Raw genomic sequence first — 22,105 nt, 5'->3', positions numbered from 1 at the left:
TTCACTTTTAAGACAACAAGTAAAAAGTCATACAATGAAGAAGATATAGAAGCTGCATTAAATGATATAAAAGAAAAAAATACTTAAATCAGAAAAGCTGCATTCAAATATGGCATTCCATTCTCAGCTCTAATAGGTCGCAAGAACAACAACAATGCTAGCTTCAAGGGATCAGGATCAACAACCATACTCTCACAGCAAACAAAGTCAATTATGGTGCATGCATTTAAGTTCCTATATGATTGGGGTTATGGTTTAACACGAAATGATGTCATGGACTTCGTATGCGGTTACCTTCTTCGTACAAAACAATCAGGCCTATTTAAAACGGCAGGCCTGGCAAAGACTGGTTTTATGCATTTATAAACCAATGGTCTAAAGAAATTTCCACAAGAAAAACTCACACTTTAGCATCTGCCAGAGCCGCTTCTTGTACGCAAGAAATAATGATAATTATTTTGAAGTTGTCACTAAAGGATATCAATTGTCTGGGATAACTTCTGGTTGTCACATTTGGAATTGCAATGAAACGGGTTTCTGTGGTGATTAAGGCAAAGCAACTGTAGTATGTCGAAAAGGTGCAAAGCGTGTTTTGAAACTTACTGGTAACAATGAAAAAATTCATTATACAGTGAACAATTGCTGTAATGTTAATGGATACTTTACACCACCCTTCGTGGTATACAAAGCAAAACAAAACTTTAGAGCTGAGTGGGCTTTAGGTGGTCTGACTGGCACCAAATATTCAATTTCTAAATCTGGTTGGATGGAGGATGACACATTTATTGAATGGTTGAAGGAAGTGTATATACCAGAATGTCAAGCTATTAGTGGTACTCATATTTTACATCTTGATGGGCATATGTCTCATGTCAGTTCAGCAGCTGTATTGCTATGTCGGGAAAACAATATAATTTTGATTTGTCTACCAGCCCACTCATCTCACATTCTTCAGCCACTGGACAGAGGTGTCTATTGCCATGTTAAGCAAGTTTGGAAGGCAGTTCTTACCAAATATTACAAAGACACAAAATGCAAAAACTTAGATAAAGAAAATTTTCCTACTTTGCTCAAACAGGTGTATGAGAGCGGTAAGTGTTTTACACGTTTGCACGCTATTGCTTGTTTTGAATATACTGGGTTATTTCCACTTAAGAAAAATAAAATCAATCAACAGGCATTAGCTATCTCCGAAACGTTTAATTAACTGACGTCTTCAACGCCATTGCGAACAATAAAGTCTTTAACATTATCTTCTGAACCAGCAACAGCAACTTCGAGGTTCGACAAGTACAGAGCACTACACAAGAGAATGAAAATCAAAATGGAAAATGAGCTAAAGACACTTTTTTTTTACATGAGACTGATTTTTTTCAAGAAAAAAATCAGTCTCATGTAAAATAATTGAGGCAACCTAATATTCCAAAAATTGCTGGCCAATGTATTACAGAACACAATGTTGCAGATCATCTCAAAAAAAGAGAAGAAATTAAGCTACTCAAATTAGCTGAAAAACAAGCTAAAAAGCGTAAAACCATCTGCAAACTCATAATGCCATTGCCAAACCCTGCAGAAAAAGAAGTAACTCAAAATATAGAACCGATTACAACACCTTTAGCCAAAAGAAGAAAAGTTATTAAATGCAGAAAGTTTAAAAAAGAATTACATTCGGACATTATGTCATGCGAGAAACCAAATTGCAATACTTGGCTCTGCAACAAAACATGTTTGCCAAAAAATTTTGTTATGGGTTCAGATTTTTTTTTGTTGCAAAAAATCTAAACCTTAAATCTTTTATTATTTCTGTATGCTATATAAAAAATATTTAGCATATTTCTGTATGCTATATAAAAAATATATAAAAATATATACATATACATATATAAAATATTAAATTTATTAAATGTATTTTATATTGATCGGTTTTAACAGACTATCTGCCAAAAGTGATCATTTTTTCTTTTTCTAGTTTTCATATTTTCAAATACAATTAAAAAAAAAAAAATTAATAAATAATGTGCTTGTTGGTATTTTTTATCTTATTTATAAAAAATAGTTTAAAAATTTAAAAAAATAATAGTTACTTGATTTTTATTGTTCGGTGATCGGTTTGACTTGCTTTTACTCTATATACATACAGTGCTAGAAGTGGAGAAAAAAAAAACTTGATGATATTTGGTAAATTAAAAAAACCATCCCGCCTAATCATTGTTATATATAGAGATTTATAAAAAGATGGCGGGATGGTGTATACTTTAAAAAGGTGACAGGATGGCAACCTGCCCCATTTCAAGCATATATGTGTGTGTGTATATATATATGTGTGTGTGTGTGTGTGTGTGTGTATATATTTATATATATATATTTATATATATATATTTATATATGTATATATATATTTATATATATATATATATATATATATATATATATATATATATATATATTTATATTTTATGGTTTTAGCCAAGAATAAATTTTATACAGCGTTTTTATGAAATTTGGAATTTGTAATAATGTTGCCTTTCTCCTCCTCCCTTCTCATATATTTCCTTCTCCTGCTCCATACCATTGCTGCACTGGGTCTAAAGTTAAAAAAAAATTCTTTCTACCATATATAAACATTAAGGCACTAAGTTAATGAGTATCCATGAATAGCTTTAGAGTGCCATGGAAATTAAACTTTGTTTTCTAATCATATATTGCCAAGTCAATTAATGCTTGTTTCAAAAAAAACACATTAAAAAACAAGTTTCAAGTTATATAAACTTTAAAAAAAAAAATATTTTTGATGTTTAGAAAAAAAAAAGTGTAGTTCCACCATTATACTTCTGTTTAAAAGGTTAACAAACTTACATTACTCAAAAATATCGCTTTCCTACTTTTATTTTAAACATACATCAAAGTGTATGTTTATATCTGTTTATAACTTATTTTCAACAAATGTCATCAATGAATGACATTTGTTGAAGAAATTTTAAATTTGTATATCTTATTTAGATTTAGTACAATTCCTTTTTTAATTAAATCTCTCTTAAATTCTTTTAAAGTTTTAAAAAAAGCTTTTTTTAAAAAGCAATTGTGCAAAAATCTTTTTTTGAAAATAATATTACATATATTTTTAATATTTTATATACTTTATTTATGTTTAATTATATTTCTTTATAGTTATAATTCAAAAAACCATATTAAAAATGATCTCGTTTATATTTTTAGATTGAATAAAACTATTAATATAGCTTGAATAACTTTTTATTGAACAACGTTGTCAAAGATTAACTGCAAAAACGAAAATCCAAAATTTTATTTAAATAAACTTTTTTGTATTGATGTCAAATATTAACTACAAAAAACTAGGAGTTTTTTAAAAAAAAGTAATAGTCTAAGAGGCGTACATATCAGTTTAAGAGTATCATGTCACATATCAATCTATGGGGCTAAGAAGCACACGTATCAGAGAAAAAAAGTAGCAAAAAGTTTTGTTTTTTATCTGATTTTAAATGTTTTTGAATTGCATTTTTAAATTTTTAATTTAAATTAATTTCTTTTTTAATTAAATGTTGAAAAACAATTTTTTAATAAAAATTATATAAATTCTTTTTTTATATAAGTTACATAACAAACAACATTGCAAATCTTAAACTTAAATTAATTCATTTTTTTTTAAAAATTATAATAAAAATTATACATAACTTCTTTTTTTTATATAAGCAATTTACATACATAATTTCATAAGAAATTTGCCATTTTTTTTATAATTACATACATAATTTGATAAGAAATTTGCCTTTTTTTTAAATTGTTTTATCTTCTCATTTAATTTTTTATTTTTTAATTTAAATGAAATTTTTTGTTATAATGCAACAAGAAAAGGTTGTGGTGTAAAAAATTCAATGATTTACATAAATCTTCAGCTTGTTCTGATGAAACTTTTGGTGTAACATCATTTGTAGGTGTTACACCCAGGGTTGGCAAAAAAATCCACCTTAAAATACCCAATAAAACCCAAACATGTTTAAGTTTTTTTTTTTTTTTAATGTTATATTTTACAACTGATAATTCTGATTTTAGTTACTATAATTCTTTTATTATTACCAAATTTCAATTTTTATACTGTAAATACACTTGCATACACTGCATTTATATATAAAATGGTTTTTAAATGTATTTGCAATGAATATAACCTTTAGTTTGAACTACTTTCAGAATAATCCAATATCCAATTAATCATTTTTTGTAGCAAGTCGGTAATTTATTATTTTTTAAATTAGCAAGTTGGAAAAATATATTAATTTAAAATATTAGTGCAAATTAGTTAAATGTTTATAAAGGAAATAAAAATCATTTCATTACCAAAATTTCAAAATGCAAGAGATGACTAGTTATTTAATATCTTTCTTAATTTTAGATGTAATATAATATTTTTTTAGACTTTATTTTAGGTAATTTTAAATTATTTTAAACTTAATTATTTTAATTTTTGATAATTTATTTGATATTCGTATTTGATCTTTACTTCATAAAGTTTATGTTATGCTTACAAAAAACTGCAATATTGTTTAGGTACTCAGCACTTGGCCACAAGCAGAAAGCTATATATAAAAATTGTTACACTCTGTTCACAGTGGGAAGTTGTCAGGCAAAAAAAAATTCATGACTACCCTGTCATGAGTGTGGCCTTGTCCTTGTGAAGTATATACAAGCTTAAAACATTAAACACATGCGTTGCCATGTGCATAAAAGTTTACAAAATGTTTGCTCATTCAATGAGAGAACACATTGGAAACTTGTATCCACTTCACAAGGACATGGTGAAAATGATACTCATCTTATCTGTCTATTCTAAATGTTTGAAAAATTTTATATCAGCTACAACATGTACTGCAAAGCAAATAATAGTACCAAGTTTACTAAAAGATGAAAAAAGACGCGCAAATTAAATTCTGAGTTAGGCAAATAAATTATTATACCTATTGTTTGTGCCAAAATTTGATACCAAATGCAAATGGAAAACTGTCTAGAACACATTTACAAAAGGTGATATTGAAATTTGTTTGAGAAACAAAGAATATATTTTTGTTGAGATATAAGCATATATCTCAACAAAAATATACTTCAACAAAAATATATTTTTGAGAATAAAAATATGAACATTGAAAGAAATAAAAAAATTACAAAAAAGTAAAAGTTTAACATGAAAAAGTATCAAAAATACTTGAAAACAATTTAAATTGTTTCGTTATTATATAGCTTTTAGTAAATGGTATGAAGATTATCAAACTTCATTTTAGCTTTTCAAATACAATCAACACTCAACACATTTCTTAAATTCTGCTATGTAGGAACTTTCAAAAATCAGTCATATGAGAAGGAGTTCGACCTAAAAATGGAACAAAATTGTTATTGAAACCACTTTATTACACATAATTTATTACACATTAATGTGTTATGTACTCTTTTTTATTTATTTGACTCAAAAATGTGACTAAACAGATAACTAATAAGAAACTTACATTGTGAGTTTTCTTTTTTTGAAAGTTTCAAGATTTATTGTTGCAAGTTTGTATTAACAACTCTTTTTAAAAAAGCAAGGCTTAAAGTATTTGTGATGTAGTCAGTTTCAGTAATAAAACTACCCAATAATCACACTGGTGTGAAGGTGAACCTAGACATCTATCAACACAAAACAACACAACAATAAAATCACAAACTTATCAAATAGCATAACATTACAGTAAACTCTTAATTGCTCAAACCTCCAGGGGACCAAGAAGTTAGCTTGTTAGAGAAGAGTTATTGTGAGTTTAATCCATAAATAAAGGCTCAACTGGAATTTTAAAATTAGTTCAAGATATTATTAGTTATTGAGTCATCCAGAATTTATTGAACATATAAGTGAGTACAACAACTAACTTCCAGTGAGTCTCACTTTATGTGATTTTGAGAACAACTAACTTTTTGTACTTGATTGAACTGGAGGAAACATTTGTAACTATATTAAAAAATAAAAATGTACAATAAAAGCAATCATGTTATCTAATTAAATCAATCATGTTATCTAATTAAAAATTACACATTTTATGATTTCACTGACAACAGATTTTATTATGTGTTTCATCATGACAGTAAACTGCTTGACTGGCAAAGATAACATTCAAAGTCAAAGTCACAACACTTTGAAGCCATGGAAAGAACATAACCACTTACAAACTATAAACAGGTAACATTATAACACATAACACACATAGAAACACTTCATATATAACAAGTATTTACACATTTATGTCACATAAACACTTACAAAATATAAACCCATTTTAACACATATAAACACATAACAAATAACACTCATTACCACATCATAGACACATAAAAATACTTAAATATATAAATTAAGAAAAATATATAAATAAGGAACATTTACAAATACAACCTTATTTGTGCAATATTTGTTCAATGACATACTTTGCAATTTGTTTATCAACTTTAAAAAACAAGCGATCAAATGACCTGATTTGTTATATTATAAAAGCAAACAGATTTTTTTGTTATTTTTATTAGTTATTGATATTTTAAAAGTTATTTAAAATATAACAAACAATAATAAATTAATTAAAATATAATAAACAACTGTCTATAACAATAAAATCTATAACAACTGGGTTTATAGTAACAACAACTAGGTTTTAGTAACATCAACTGGTTTCCAGTAACAAAATTTGTTTTGTTTAATTATTTATAAAAAATGTGGTGTTTAATAGTAATTGTTTATAGATAAGTACATTTGTAAATACAACATTGTTTGTGTAGCATTTATTAAATGACGTACCTTGTAATGAATGTTCATCAATTTTGAAAAATAAGCAATTAAACGATCTTGTTCTTGAAAATACAACATAAAGTTAACCATCTAAGAAGCAATGGTTTTTAAGATAAATACCAACTTTATCAAAGGTTTGAATTTGTTCAAAAGTTTGACCTTGGAAAAGAACATTGTCTTAAAGTTCTTAAAAATAAAAAGCACGTGATAATATTTTAAATGCAATTGACAAAGGACTTAAATAATTTATTTAATTCATTTTAATTATTATTAAAATGAATTGAATAAATTACCCGACTTTAAAAGTTACTTTACTTTTTTTAAAATAGCTCAAGGTTTATCTAATACCTCAGAATTTATGATTACATTATAAATTATTATCTAATATTTAGATCTTATAACTGATGAAACAAGCAAGCAACAGCAGCAGCATTAAATTAAATATTAATTATAAGCGATGATCACCTCAAGGAACAAAACAGAGGTGATTAATAGCCTTCAGGAATAAATAAAGACCCAGGTGGTGAAGACACTGTAATGGTTCTTAAAAAATTTGTTTTAGATATTGTTAAGAAAAATCTAGGCTCGGGCACAAATCCACTTGCAAAACAAATCTATTCGTAATTTAAAAAAAAAAACATGTAGTGTTTAATGTCGCCCCAAAATCAGCTGTTCATTTTCATCTTGTTTTAAAATATGAATATGCTTCGTTTACTGCATTTTGTTTACAGACATTTACTGCATATTGTTAATCAGGCCTATGTTTTTTTCAGGAAGCTGGACAGTATAATGTCCTGTTAAAAAAATGTAGCGATAGGCTAATAGTTCTCTTCTATGATGCAAAAATGTTTAAAAATTGTTCATAGTCGTCACCCCCATTGATAAAGTTGCAACATGATGTTGCAAGCTTGTAGATTATATGTTGTAAATTTGTGAAAAATAGTTTTTTTAACATGTTAAAGATGTTAGTTCAAAAACTTGTTTGTAACATTTATATCGTCTCACCAACTTTAAATAACTCAGTTACCATAATAATTTTTACAAGAGTCGTAAATTGCTCCCATAAACTACTTCAAGGGCTTACCTACCCACAGAGGCCTATATATATATATATATATATATATATATATATATATATATATATATATATATATATATATATATATATATATATATATATATATATATATATATATATATATATATATATGTATATATATATATATATATATATATATATATATATACATATATATATATATATATATATATATATATATATATATATATATATATATATATATATATATATATATATATATGTATATATATATATATATATATATGTATATATATATATATATATATATATATATATATATATATATATATATATATATATATATATATATATATTTTAAAGATATGACTAAAAATATTTTATCGTTAATTTTTATTCCCCATGTTACAATAAGAAGAGAAAGTATATTTTTAAACAAAAATTACAATAAAAGTCTTAACTCATAGTAAAGGTCACACCCCCAAGACACAAGATGACATAGTGGATGCCATATATCACCAAAAATATTTATATCTCAAAGTATAATTTCATAAATAACAATCTTTTTAGTAAAATCAAAAGAAAACATTGTTGAAAAGCATTTAAAAAATTTTCTTTTAATTTCTGTTGGAAAATGTTGGTATTTTTTTATAATAGATTTTTAAAAAAAGCTAATTTTTATTTAAAACAATACATTTTTTTTTTGAACTTTTTTTGAAAGCTTCTTTTGAGACCCAACAACTAAAACATAACACTAAAACAAAAATAATTAAAAAAATAAAAATATATATATAAAAGAGAGTGTAATTAAAAAAACTTTTTCAATTATAGTTTTTGCAATTTTTAAAATGTGATTTAACTATTTAATTTTCTTAACATTTAAGCGACCATTAAAAAGATTTTTAGTTGCTTAAATGTTACAAATAAGCATTAAAAGAGATTTGTTTTACTACTAAAGTCTCTTGCTTATCATGCAAAGAAATATATACACACACATACATATAATATAAACACTATGCATATATATATATATATATATATATATATATATATATATATATATATATATATATATATATATATATATATATATATATATATATATATATATATATATATATATAAAAGCTGTTAGCTTAAAGAATAAAATAGACTAAAAAGTTTTGAGTATGTCCAAAAGATGGCGAACTTGTTACTAAAAATGCCACTTAACTTAAGTTACACGAAAAATAAGGTATAAAAATTGCTTCAACTATTAGGTCAGATTTCTGCGAATCAGTAAAACTGTTTGTATAAGAAACTTTCACAAGATGTTGAGAATTTTATACCTATTTAAAAAATAAATAAAAATTTATCAGTGGTGACCGGTTAAGGAAAATAAACTGTTTTTTTTTTATACGATATTTTTAACTTACGTTGTATCACTTATGTTACCGAGCAATTATTAACATGGATTTTTTATATCTATTATTGTTTTTTGGTTTGTCGAAGTTTTTTACTTACACTTCTTATGTTCATGTGTATTGCCTTATTTTCATTAGGTTGAATTTTTAAAATGCTGCAAAGTATTTACATTTAAGTCTTTCAAAATATTTTTGACGAAAAAAACTGTTATCACAGTTTAGGAGGGAGAGGGATTTCAGGCATATGTGATCGTTTGTGTTAGGAGGGAAGGGGCTAAGAATTGACAAATATAGGGTGACGTGCTTTATGGATGACCCCCCTTAATTGCATTTACAAATGATTTGTTTTATTAAAATAAAAACTTAACTAACTTTCAGAAGCATAAAAATGACTTAAATAAGTTAATTTTAGTTCTAAAGGTTTTAAATAAACTTTCATGTGTCTAGATTAATATTAATTTGCTAAAATTTAATTAAAAAAAGAATAAAATTTGACTACTTTTTCATTTTCTGCCGTGGAATTGCCCATATATATATACAAACACTCTAGCGCTATTAGACACACTTTTTCTACTTTTATAAATACATACACAAGATTTATACAATATATGTGTGTATGTATTTATACACATACACACACATATGTATATATACACACACACACACATAATGGTTTTCAATACCATATAAGCTATTTTTAACATATCAGTATTTAAAATTACATGTTTTAACAAAATTAAAAACTAAAAATACTAGAGCCAACATTCTCGTGCTTGAAATCTATAAACTTTTTATTTTATAAATTTAAAGTTTTTATTGTTCTATTGCAGTTACCTAGTTCTGCACCATCATCTGTGACATTGCAACCTGCACCAGGTGATACTGGAAAAGTAAGCATTTTATATTTATATTTTATATTTTTATATAATAGTTTTTCAAAATAGTATTATTATAGGTAGTGTATCATTACTAAGTTCATTAGCTTGATGTCTTCATATCATTATTAAATTCATTAGCTTGATGTCTTCATGTCATTAAATTCATTAGCTTGATGTCTTTATATTATTATTAAATACTAGGGAGTACTGGAATTCCATTCTGGCCGGAATTTGTGATTTTTAGGTCATTCCGGATCCGGCCAGAATTTATTTTTTACCTATTTTTTTTAAGACATGTGACACAAACTGTGTAAATTAAATCAAAAAACCATTGTCCTACAAGGCAATGAAGAACTATAGGTAAAGCTAGGTAAAAAATACAAATTTCTAAACCAACACAATATAATTTTATTTGTAATAATTATGTAAGGATTTCTGAAAGTTTAGAACTATTGGGCAACAAACTAGCTATTTTACCATCAAAAATGTTACCTGCCTCTGAGAGTCTCATTTTAAAATGTTTCTTAAATTTTAAATAGTTAAAAAATATAGGATGCCTAAAACAGTAAATATTTATTTTTAACCTAAATGGAAAAATGGAAAACAAAGAAATAATTTTAAATATAAATATTATGCAAGTTAAAACTTTCAATAAATAAAAACATAAGAAACAAATAAAAACAATTAACATATTAGATTTAAGCGAAACAAGAATCAAATTAATGAAATAGGCTATATATATATATATATATATATATATATATATATATATATATATATATATATATATATATATATATATATATATATATTATCCTTCACTAACATTTTATAATGTTCATTTACTTTTTTAGATTTTTTTTTCTTTCTTATATGTAACACAAACCACATCTATTATGTAAATAAAAAATTAACTTTTTACATAATATTTTCAGTTCATCGTTAACATTTTCATTTTGAAAACATTCAACACAATTTAAATTAAAAAAAAAACAACCTAAAATGTTAGTTGGAATATTTAGTGAAAATATTTTTTTTTAAATGAAAAATAATAATAAAGAGAAAACTATAAATAAAGGAAAAATCTCTAAGAATCGTAATCCTATTTCCACTTAGTGATGCAGAATGCATTTGTGTAAGTCAGTTTACTTGGACAAAATGAAGCCTGTGCAAAATAGAATTGTTTTTTTGCTGATCCTCATCGAAACGCCAGTAATAATAGACGCGACTCTGAGGAGATGTTTATTACTTAATCACTACACAAATTATGTTTACACATTGGCATTAATGTTTTTTTTTTTCCATTCTGAGGTCTTTCATTCTTGTTTGCATACTATTTATTTTTTAATGTATTTTTTGTTTTATTTATTTTATGTTTGGTGATATATTTTTTGTTTATCTTAATTCATAACAACTTATTTTTATTATTATTGTTAGTACTGTTTAGGTGCATTGTCTGTCTTATTTTAAATATTCCTCTATTAATCTTTATTTTTGTCTTGACAACTGTCAAAATATGCTTTGTTTGAAAAATAACTCTCCTTTATTCTAATGTACTTCATTTCTTCTCTCAGGCGTTCACTGCTCGTGTGTGACCATTCGGCGAATTTTATATATGTCAAAATTATATATATGCCAAAGTTTATAAATAAAAAATAATAATAAAGAGTAATCTAAATAAAGGAAAAATCTCTAAGAATCGTAATCCTATTTCCACTTAGTGATGCAGAATGCATTTGTGTAAGTCAGTTTACTTGGACAAAAGAAGCCTGTGCAAAATAGAATTGTTTTTTTTAAACAGCGAAATTGAATATTTTTTAGGTTGAGTTGTATTTTACTTAACGTATGTTAGGTTGAATGTTTTTTAGGTTGAGTTGTATTTTACTTAACGTTGTTTTTTAGGTTGAGTTGTATTTTACTTTTTTGTTTTTTACTTTTTTGTTTTTTACTTTTTTGTTTGTATTTTACTTTTTTGAATGTTTTTTAGGTTGAGTTGTATTTTTTTTAAAGAATGTTTTTTAGGTCGAGTTGTATTTTACTTTACTTTTAATTTATTGAATGTTTTTTAGGTTGAGTTGTATTTTACTAAACGAATGTTTTTTAGGTTGAGTTGTATTTTACATAAACAAAAAATAGTAAAAACGTCTCTCGCATCTAAAATAAAATATCTTTTAATATGTATTATCTACTTCTAAATAGTAAGTAATACGTAATTGTGTAATAATAATTAGAAAAAATGTTTATTTATTAATATGTTTTAAGTATAAGAATTTCATTAAAAACCATATTTAAAAAACTGTAAAAAAATAACAACAAAAATTACGGAGCTTTAATAATTTTTAAAAAGCTATTTAAATTTTTAGTTATATATTTTCAATTGAAAACTTTTCAAAATAAAATTTTAATATATTCGATTATACTTATTTTATTTATTCTACTAGCAAACTATTATATTCTAAACACAAAATAGGCAATATTTTTATATTTGTATTTTTAACTTTGTATGTAAAATATGACTTGGTCGAAGCAAAAATAATAGATACAACTATTAAAGATTTTATTTAATAATTTAAATAAAATCCTTTTGTATTTACAGTTATAAAATTGTTTAAATTTGAATTATGTAACACAAAAACAATTTTAAAAGTGTCAAACCCATTCATTTAAGTTTTAGCTACCTTTTCTTACTTTCTCACTTGAAGCAAATTCAGTAATTCAGCGATTTTTAAACTTTTCAAATTAAAAAAGAAATCACGAAAAAGAAGAGTAACGTATAAACTTTTATATATATATATGAAAATAGAAAGAAATGCTAAACAAAATATTTATAAAATAATTCATTGTTTAAATAAAACACCAATGTAATTATATACTAAAATAGAGTGAAAATAGTTTGGTCAAATGCAATTTTCTTTTTAAATATTTTTCTAAAAAGCATTTTAATGCTTGAATAGATATCAGAAAAACAACTGTTGCTTATGGTCTTGCTGCAAGCAAAACCCTAAACAGAAGAGAAAAAATTTTTTAATTGTATGTCATGTCTCGAAAGAAGCGAAATTTTATAAAAATTTAATAAATATTAAAAACTTTATTCAAGAATTATCATTTCAAGTTTTATTGCATAAAAATTATATTTTTTAAAAAAAAATTTTAATTTTTGTCGAAATTATTTTTTTCAAGGTATTTTTTTGAGACTCAACATGACATTAATTTGAAAAACTTTTTTTTGGGTGTAGGGCCTCGTAGCAAATTTCAGACTTGAGGTGGCCCCCTCCCCTAAATCTTATTCCACTTTGAATATATATATATATATATATATATATATATATATATATATATATATATATATATATATATATATATATATATATATATATATATATATATATATATAAAAGTTATGCTCAAATTTTATGAAAATGTTGTTGTTTTATTTTAGCCCTGTGGAGTTGATTATGAGCTAAGAGTTTATATGTCAGAGACAGCAGATGAAAAAGAATACAAAAGGTTAATAAAAATACTTAATTATCAGTAATATTTAATTTATATTGGAGTGGTCTCCTTAAAGTATTTTTATTAAAAAATTTTGCATTTCCTAATACTTTTATTTCAAATTATGAGAGATCTGTTTTTTTTTGTTGTTTTTTTATAACAAATTTATAAAATATAGAACAAACTTTTTTTTTCTTTATACTTTCTTTAGCAGTTTAAAATAATTTAGAAATTCAGTGCGGTTGGCTATAAGAAAAATAACATATGCACCGCCAGTCATAGCAGCTCAGGTATGAAAAAAAATTTTGGCTTACATTTTTTATACAATTGTTTTTTTTAACAGTAAATTACCTTGAAAATTAATCTTAAAAATATTTCAAAAGTATAAGAAGTGAAATAATCCTCTTGAAATGTTTTCTAAACAATTGCTTTATTTAATTTTTTTTTAAGTTTAGTGTTATTGAAATACGTTGAAAAAAAACTTGATGAATGCAGTATTACCAATTTGATCCCAATACATACAAACATAGTGGGATCATGTTTACAAAGCAAGCGCCCTACTGATTTAACACTACCGCATTAATTAACCATATTTAACCAAATAACCATATCTAACAATAAACAGTTAATAATTAACCTATCTATTAATTTTTTTTCTATTTATTAATTTAAAAAAAAACTTTTTTTCAAATAAAAAGTCATATTATATAGACAAAATCCAAAATATGATGATTAATTTCATTCACTCTTTAATTAGCTAATTTTAAAGCTCCTCATTGTTCATTTTATGAAAATTGCTTATGTTTATTTTTTGTTGTAGGTAACTTCAGTTTTATTTGATTTTTATAAGCGTCTTTTTAAGATCTTTATTGTGCTCATGACGATGTCTAAACATTTATATCTAATATTAAAAATTCCACAACAACTAGTTGTCATTTAAATTATTATTAATAATTTTTATTATTTTCTCATTTTTCTTATTTAAAATTTTAGCCTACGGTGGAACAGCATAAGGAATTTATGATGTGTCCACATCCTCTTATACTTGAAGCAAGTTTAGACAAAGGAGTAAGTTAATTAATATTATCTTTTTAGAAAAAAAAACTTAAAATATTAATTTTTAAAAATATTTTTATAGATGTATTACCATGGTGAATCAATTGCTGTGAATGTACATATATCAAACCGTTCAAATAAAACTGTAAAAAAAATTAAAATAACTGGTAACAATTTAGTGTTCTTGACAATTAAAATTTAGTGTTCTTGACAATTAAAATTTAGTGTTCTTGACAAATTAAAATTTAGTGTTCTTGACAATTAAAATTTAGTGTTCTTTACAAATTAAAGTTTAGTGTTTTTGACAATTAAAATTTAATGTTCTTGACAATTAAAATTTAGTGTTCTTGACAATTAAAATCACTTTTTCGAATTTCAATTTAGTTATTTTTTCGTATTTTCAGTACGGCAATATGCCGATATTTGTTTATTTTCTACTGCGCAATACAAATGTCCTGTGGCTTCAATAGAATCTGAGTAAGTATCTCTTTGACTTAAAACATGATGATGATGATGATGATGATGATGATGATGATGATGATGATGATGATGATGATGATGATGATGATGATGATGATGATGATGATGATGATGATGCGTGTTCTGAATCTACTTAAAACAAGTTGGTTGTGAGCAATCATGTTTGTAATGAAATTGATTGAAAATCTCTGAGAACAAGTTTTTGTTCTAATAAGAGCTAAACTATAATAGTTATAATTACCAAATAAAAAAAATGTAAATTTTACTTTTTTCTTCTTTTAATTCATCTCATTAATTCTGGATAGCCCTTGTTACATTTTTTTGGTTCTTTTCATTTTGCAGTTTAACCATTATTGATTCAAATAAATTAAAAAAAAAAAGTTGATTTACATATGTTTTATATATAATTATAAATTTTCAAGACTTTCATTTGGATTTTTTTATTTGTAAACAATATATATGGTGTGATATGCTTCTAGTGTAAAAAAAAACAACATTGTTTTCTTAGAGAAGGATTTCCGGTTGGGCAAAGTGGAACACTTTCAAAGATCATTTACATTACGCCTCTTCTAGCAAATAACAAGGTTTGTAGTTCATATTATTGTGTTTGATAGATTTGTGTAATACTACAATAATAATAACAGCATATCCATAATGTTAATCATTGTTCCTCATATACCTATGTTTTCTATGTTTTCTATGGTAATGGAGTTTGTCTATTGAATGTTTGAATGAATTTAATATTTTTATACTTGTAGTACCTATAAATAAAAGTATTTTTTTAAATTTTGTGATGTCATCAATAAATAACTAATTGTATACATTATTGGTATTAATGGTAGCTTTAATGTTAATAATGGTAGCATTATAACAGTTATTGATGGTAACTTTTTTCATTTGTAGCAACTATTGTCTTTAGGAAATAATAGTTTTATTACATTTTTTAATCATTGAGAGAATTTTTTTTAAACTCCAAAGCTAAGTATTTTGCATAAAAGAATGATTGACAGTATTTATTTAAGAAGGAATTTTTCTCAAAGGCATTAAAGATTTTTGACAGCCTAACACGTCATGTGCTACCTATATACATGATTATCTGCAGATTGTGGTGTATGTGGTTTTAACTATACTAGAGGTGTGGCTGAAAGATAATGTTAATGCAAGAAAGATTGATTGGATAAATTGCAATGCATATTACTGCAAAAAGAATTGTGCTGGGTGTTTTGATGTAATCCATAAATTTGAACTGTGTGATGTTCTACCATGGCAACAGTTATTGTTTGTCCATAGTTTATTCTTTTTCTTAACTGAAATATTTTTGTTGTTTATCAAAAACTTGATATTATAAATGTTTATCAAACTTTTTTTATAAATATATATAATTCTAAGAAGTGTGATCCTATATCACTATATCCTTTTTTTATGTTTCTGCTAAAAAATATTGATGTTTTACGCATTCAAATTCAAATACTATTAGTGGTATCCATGTATGTTGTAATGATGAGGGTATGATGCATTTACAATGTTATGGGTATAAAGTTACAAATGCAATATTGTATATGCCACTATAGAATTTATTTGTTTAATATGATTTTTGAGATGTGAAAAAATATATTAAATATTTTATTTTTATTTTGAAAAGTTGTTTGTTTTTATAACTTATTTTTATTGAAATTTTTTGTGTTATTTTGTGTGCGTTGCTTAGCCCAATAAACTCTATTATTAAGTGTTTTATCAAAAAAATTTTATGTATTTACCACTCAAGGGGTCAAGCAAGTCTAACAGGCTGCCTAATTTTTTTCTTTATTATTTGTTTATTAATTTTTTTCTAATTGTTATTCTTTCTTTTAACCCTGTAATTCTGAAAACTTGTAGAGTTAGGCAGCTATGTGCATAAACAAATTAAGAGAAATTAGTTATTGTAATTTTATTGTTTTGTTTTAAAGGATAAACGTGGTTTGGCATTGGATGGCCAACTTAAACATGAAGATACTAATCTAGCTTCTTCTACAATGTTAGTTTGTTTTTACATTATATATTTAAGTATTATATATTATTATATTATAGTATTATTAATATATTATATATATCATTATATATTTAAGAATTTTTTTTTTGTTTTGTTTTGTTTTAGGGTTTTTTTTTATGTTTTAATTTTCATTTTTATTTTTAGAATGGATCAAAATACTCCAAAAGAAAATCTTGGAATAATAGTACATTACAAAGTAAAGATTCGTTTGCATGTTGCATATGGAGGGTAAGATTCATTTATACGTTGCATATGGAAGGTAAGACTCATTTACTTGTTGCATATAGATGGTAAGATTTGTTTTCATGTTGAATATTGAGGGTTAGATTCATTTGCATGCCAAGGGTAAAGTTTGTTTGCATGTTGTGTATGGAGGGTAAAGTTTATTTGCATGTTGTGTATGGAGGGTAAAGTTTATTTGCATGTTGTGTATGGAGGGTAAAGTTTATATGCATGTTGTGTATGGAGGGTAGAGGAATATAATTTAAGAGACCAGTTGAATAAAAAAATGAGTAACCTGTGACTTTTTGATCTGAAAAAAAGAAAAAGTTTTCAAAACTTTTTAATTAAAGTTTTAACTAACTTTAATTTAATAGTTTTTATTAGTATGTATTCTATTGAAAACTTTTTTTTGCACAAATATGAAATTATTAAACATGAAAACATGTAAAAATATGAATTTATATTTAATATGCACATATAAAAAAATTAGTAGGGGACCGGGGATTGTAGGGGACCGGGCTCCTAAGTGCTATTACTCCTAAGTATTTTTGAAAAAAAAGTATTCTTTTAGTCAATAAATAATAAATTAGTTTAGAAAAATACAAGAGAAGTCTTTAGGATGCTTAAGTTCTGTTTTTACGATATAAAAACACAACATTTTACCTAAAAAAAAAGATTTTAAACAAAGTTTCATAAAAACAAACAAAAATCAAACTTAACAAACAAAAAAGAATTTATTAGCAGTACATTTTTATTAAAAAACAAAAGATTTCTTGAATGTTTTTTTTGTTGTTGTTGTTATATGAAATATGAGCAGGTTTTTGTTTTCTATAACTCTTTGTTAAAAAAACTTTAAGAAATAACTAGAAAATTAAAATCGATAAAACTCGCAGTTATTTTATGATACAACTTATCCCAAGCAATTTGATGCAACTTACCCTGTTGGCATCATGATCAAATCTTTTTTTTTTAGCTTTTTGTGTTTAAAAAAGATTTTTTTAACTTACCATTATTTTATTATGGTCATATACCTCTAATATTATAGTAAAACCCAAAAAAACTTTGAAAACGAAAATTAGAATTTTATATCGAAAAAATAAAATTACCAATAACTTTTGAAATTTTTTTTTTTATTAATATAAGTTCTTTATAGCTGACATGTTATAATTATATTTATAAAATGTAGAAAAAAATTTAGGAATTTATTTAAAAACCATTCTTTAAAGCACATTGTTACAACCCTTGTTGCAACTAGCCCCTTGTTACCCCTGTTGCACTATGCACTCTATTAAAAGCTTTTCTTTCTTTTTTGCACATATGAAACAAATTTGTGAAAGTTTTTTATTTATGAAAAATTTAGAAAAATTCTTTTACTTATTTTATTAAATATTTTTAAAATTTTTAAAATTATGCCAATTAAGTGACATAATCAATCAAGTCTTATGACATAAATATATTCCAATCAAGTCTTGTGACATAAATATATGCCAATCATTATATTATTTGTTGGTATTGTTTAAAAAAAACTAATTGCATGCAACCATTAGAATTACACAGTGCAACAAACATATTTATTAAACAAAGAAAATTCAATTTTTAAGTGGCTCAAACTTTTTCAAATATAAATACTTTTTGCACACAAAAATGGTGACTAATGTAACAAGTGCATGACTTGAGGTGACTTCTGACTGGTGACCATAAAAATTTTTGACGCTGTTGCCCGATTGGTTTTTCCTATTTTTTGTACAAGTTCACTGGCAACAAGCCTGCAGGCTATTCAAGTCAATAAAAATGGAAGGTATTGTTAGATATTAAATATTATTAAAATAATAGAAAATGGAAGATATACACGAAGATATTGTCAAAATGGATTGATAATGGAAGATATATGGGATTAGGGAATAAAGATAGTTCTAAGAAACACTTTACTGGTGGAAAAAGGCTTAAAAACCAAAAAGAAAAAATATTCAATACTTAGCGGTTCTAATATGATCTACCTTTGTCCCACAATAGGAAAACTTTTTTTTTCTAAAAAGTAACATTAAAATAGGTTACTCAAAATCAAGAAAACTTATGTTTAGAACAGAAAAAAACTTGATACATTTAGAGGTATTGAATGCAACTTTTGAAAATTTTTGTTTTTTCGGTTCACCCTAATATATATATAGCAAAAAAAATATTTATAAAGAGAAAGAATTTCAATTAAAACTCAACAAATAAAAGTTTTGGGCACAAAAGAGCAAATCACTGTTGTTGTTTTTTATATAAAGGCCTAAATGTTATATAATTCTATATAATAAAATCTTTTATTGTGTATCATTAACTACGGGTGGTGTCTGCCATGGGCACTATAACATGGCAGATCTTTGAAAAACTTTAAGCACACTTTTACTATAATCAGTGTCCACTAGAAACATGCAAAGAACAACAAATTATAATAGTAATATGTTAAATAATAAGTTGATTAAATAATTGATGACATGATATAACATTTATGTAGAAACATTGTTTTATGTGGCGTCATTTTGGACTTCTAGTAATAAAATAATAAAAGTTATTAATTGAAGCTGTAAGATTGATGTAGGTATCAGTTCTGCGTGTCTTTGAGTTTTTGTCAGAAATGGGCTTTAGTATTACTCAATAAAATTTTTTTACTCTTATACTTAAATATTTCTCGTTCAATGGAATAATAAAAATATTCAAGTAAATAATAATAATAAGATAGATAAAATAGTGTTATATATATATATATATATATATATATATATATATATATATATATATATATACACACACACAGCCCTTGGAATTAGGGGTCGGCATTAAGCAAAAAAATCGCCGACCTCGTTTCTATGTTTTATGGTACCGACATATAAGGTTTAATACCGACGTTTAAGGTCAGCATACCGACGTTTAAGGTCAGCATTTTATTGCCGACTTCATTTTTCCTAATTCTGGGGACTGTATATATAATATTATTTATATATTGTTATTTTCATCATTTTAATATATTTACGCAGAGACTTGTCTGTCGAGCTACCCTTTGTCTTAACTCATCCAAAGCCTCCTGAAACCTCGCCCAGCACAACGCCTGTGTTAGCTCGTAAAGAAACCACCGTTCCGGGTAATCAATTTATAATCATTTTAAAATTTTGTCTATTGTTATAAAGTCTGATTTTTTTAAATTATATTTTTATAGGCGAAGAGGAAAATCCGAAAATCGAAAATGATCTTATTAATTTTGATACAGAGTAATTATTAATTAATAAAAGATTTTTAATTATCAAAAATTGAAAATGATTTTAATAGTATAAATAACTTGTTTTTATTTCTAATAACTATAATTGTTTTTTTCTTTAGCGGATCAGTCAAACATCCTGATGATGAGCTGGTTTTTGAAGAGTTTGCTCGTATGCGCGTGCGTGGAGAACATTATGGTGATTCAATTGCCTAAATTTTATTTAGTGACTTCCATAAAATGAATTTTATATGTTGCTTGATTTAAAAACACCTTTTAGTTGCTCCGTTGGTAAAACAAACCGGTAGCTTTTGATTTCAACGTAATTTAGCGTTTAGTAACATATTTTATTTTGATATTAGTTTCTTATCCTTTTACAATATTTAAGAAAACATTCTAATTTATAAAGGTGAATCAGATAATATTTATGAGATTCTGTAACAATCTTATGATATTTTAGTACTGAAATATTATTACCTAAAAATAAAATATTCTGCAAAATTCATAAATCGTATTTGTTTATTGATTTTATATATAAATATATTTTAATCTTCTGGTTTCTTAAACACGCTTTTATTTATTTTATATACATTTTGTGGGTCGATAGCATTTGTGAGAGCTGTTCGTAGTTTTCTAATTTATTGTGTAGTTGTTATCCTCCGTAGTAAGACGTGTTTTGTTGTTGTTATGTTCTATTTGTTTTGCATAAATATTTCATATGTTGAATTTTCTTATGTTATTTTGTTAACAATGTAAAAAAAAAATTGTGTTATTCTTATTTAATAACTTTATTACTATTTAACAACTCAGCAAATATCATAATTATTTACTTTATATTTAATAAGTTAACAAAATTTAAAAAGTTACCATTTAACCAAGTAACTGAACTAATTATTCAATAACTTATAGACAATATTTGGAAATATTTTAACCAAAATTTTGAGTACAAGGGGAAAGGGGGGTGATGAATAAAGTATAATTTCTTTTTTTTTTTCCATACATAAAACTTTTTTTGTTGAGTGGTGTAAAAAATATTAGAATCTTCTACTGATTTCTTAGTTTAAAGCATGGTACAAGTTTTAAAGATAAACAATTTTAAAATGTTATGTCACTAGTTACATAATGAAACTACACTTAAAAAAAAAGTTATAAAAACTACAAAAGAACTAAATTAGTTTATCAAAAAAAATTTTAATTTGAGGCGTGTTTTTAAGATTTTTTTATTACAAATATGCATGTAGTGTAGTTTGGTGGATTTTTTGTGTTTTATTGTTACGAATGAACTTTAAAAAATGGGTAGTATGGGTATACTAAACAACATAAAGACACTGTTTTTTATTTGCACTTTGAATAGATTTTATCAATCAAGGTGAGACCCTAGAAGCAAGTTCAGTAAGCGTTTATTTTATTATATCGTATTATTTCGA

At 24.8% G+C, this 22,105-nt stretch overlaps 1 protein-coding gene across 1 annotated transcript in view; it reads left to right on the top strand.

The window, feature by feature from the left end:
- LOC100199531 (beta-arrestin-1) overlaps positions 1-21,187 on the top strand; it is a 52,798-nt gene extending 31,611 nt beyond the window's left edge. Inside the window, exons 6-17 of the mRNA XM_065788138.1 lie at positions 10,114-10,173; positions 13,601-13,668; positions 13,883-13,943; positions 14,647-14,721; positions 14,792-14,876; positions 15,114-15,186; positions 15,698-15,773; positions 17,136-17,203; positions 17,363-17,446; positions 20,461-20,564; positions 20,640-20,691; positions 20,801-21,187. Coding sequence (XP_065644210.1) covers positions 10,114-10,173; positions 13,601-13,668; positions 13,883-13,943; positions 14,647-14,721; positions 14,792-14,876; positions 15,114-15,186; positions 15,698-15,773; positions 17,136-17,203; positions 17,363-17,446; positions 20,461-20,564; positions 20,640-20,691; positions 20,801-20,894 — 900 coding nt within the window. The 3' untranslated portion in view covers positions 20,895-21,187. The remainder of the gene's footprint in view (positions 1-10,113; positions 10,174-13,600; positions 13,669-13,882; positions 13,944-14,646; positions 14,722-14,791; positions 14,877-15,113; positions 15,187-15,697; positions 15,774-17,135; positions 17,204-17,362; positions 17,447-20,460; positions 20,565-20,639; positions 20,692-20,800) is intronic.
- Positions 21,188-22,105: the final 918 nt, after the last annotated feature.

This window comes from Hydra vulgaris, chromosome 01, assembly GCF_038396675.1.
Source record: "Hydra vulgaris chromosome 01, alternate assembly HydraT2T_AEP".
Lineage (NCBI taxonomy): Eukaryota > Metazoa > Cnidaria > Hydrozoa > Anthoathecata > Hydridae > Hydra > Hydra vulgaris.
Note: the sequence above shows the minus strand (reverse complement) of the source record. Positions and strands in the feature narration are given on the sequence as shown.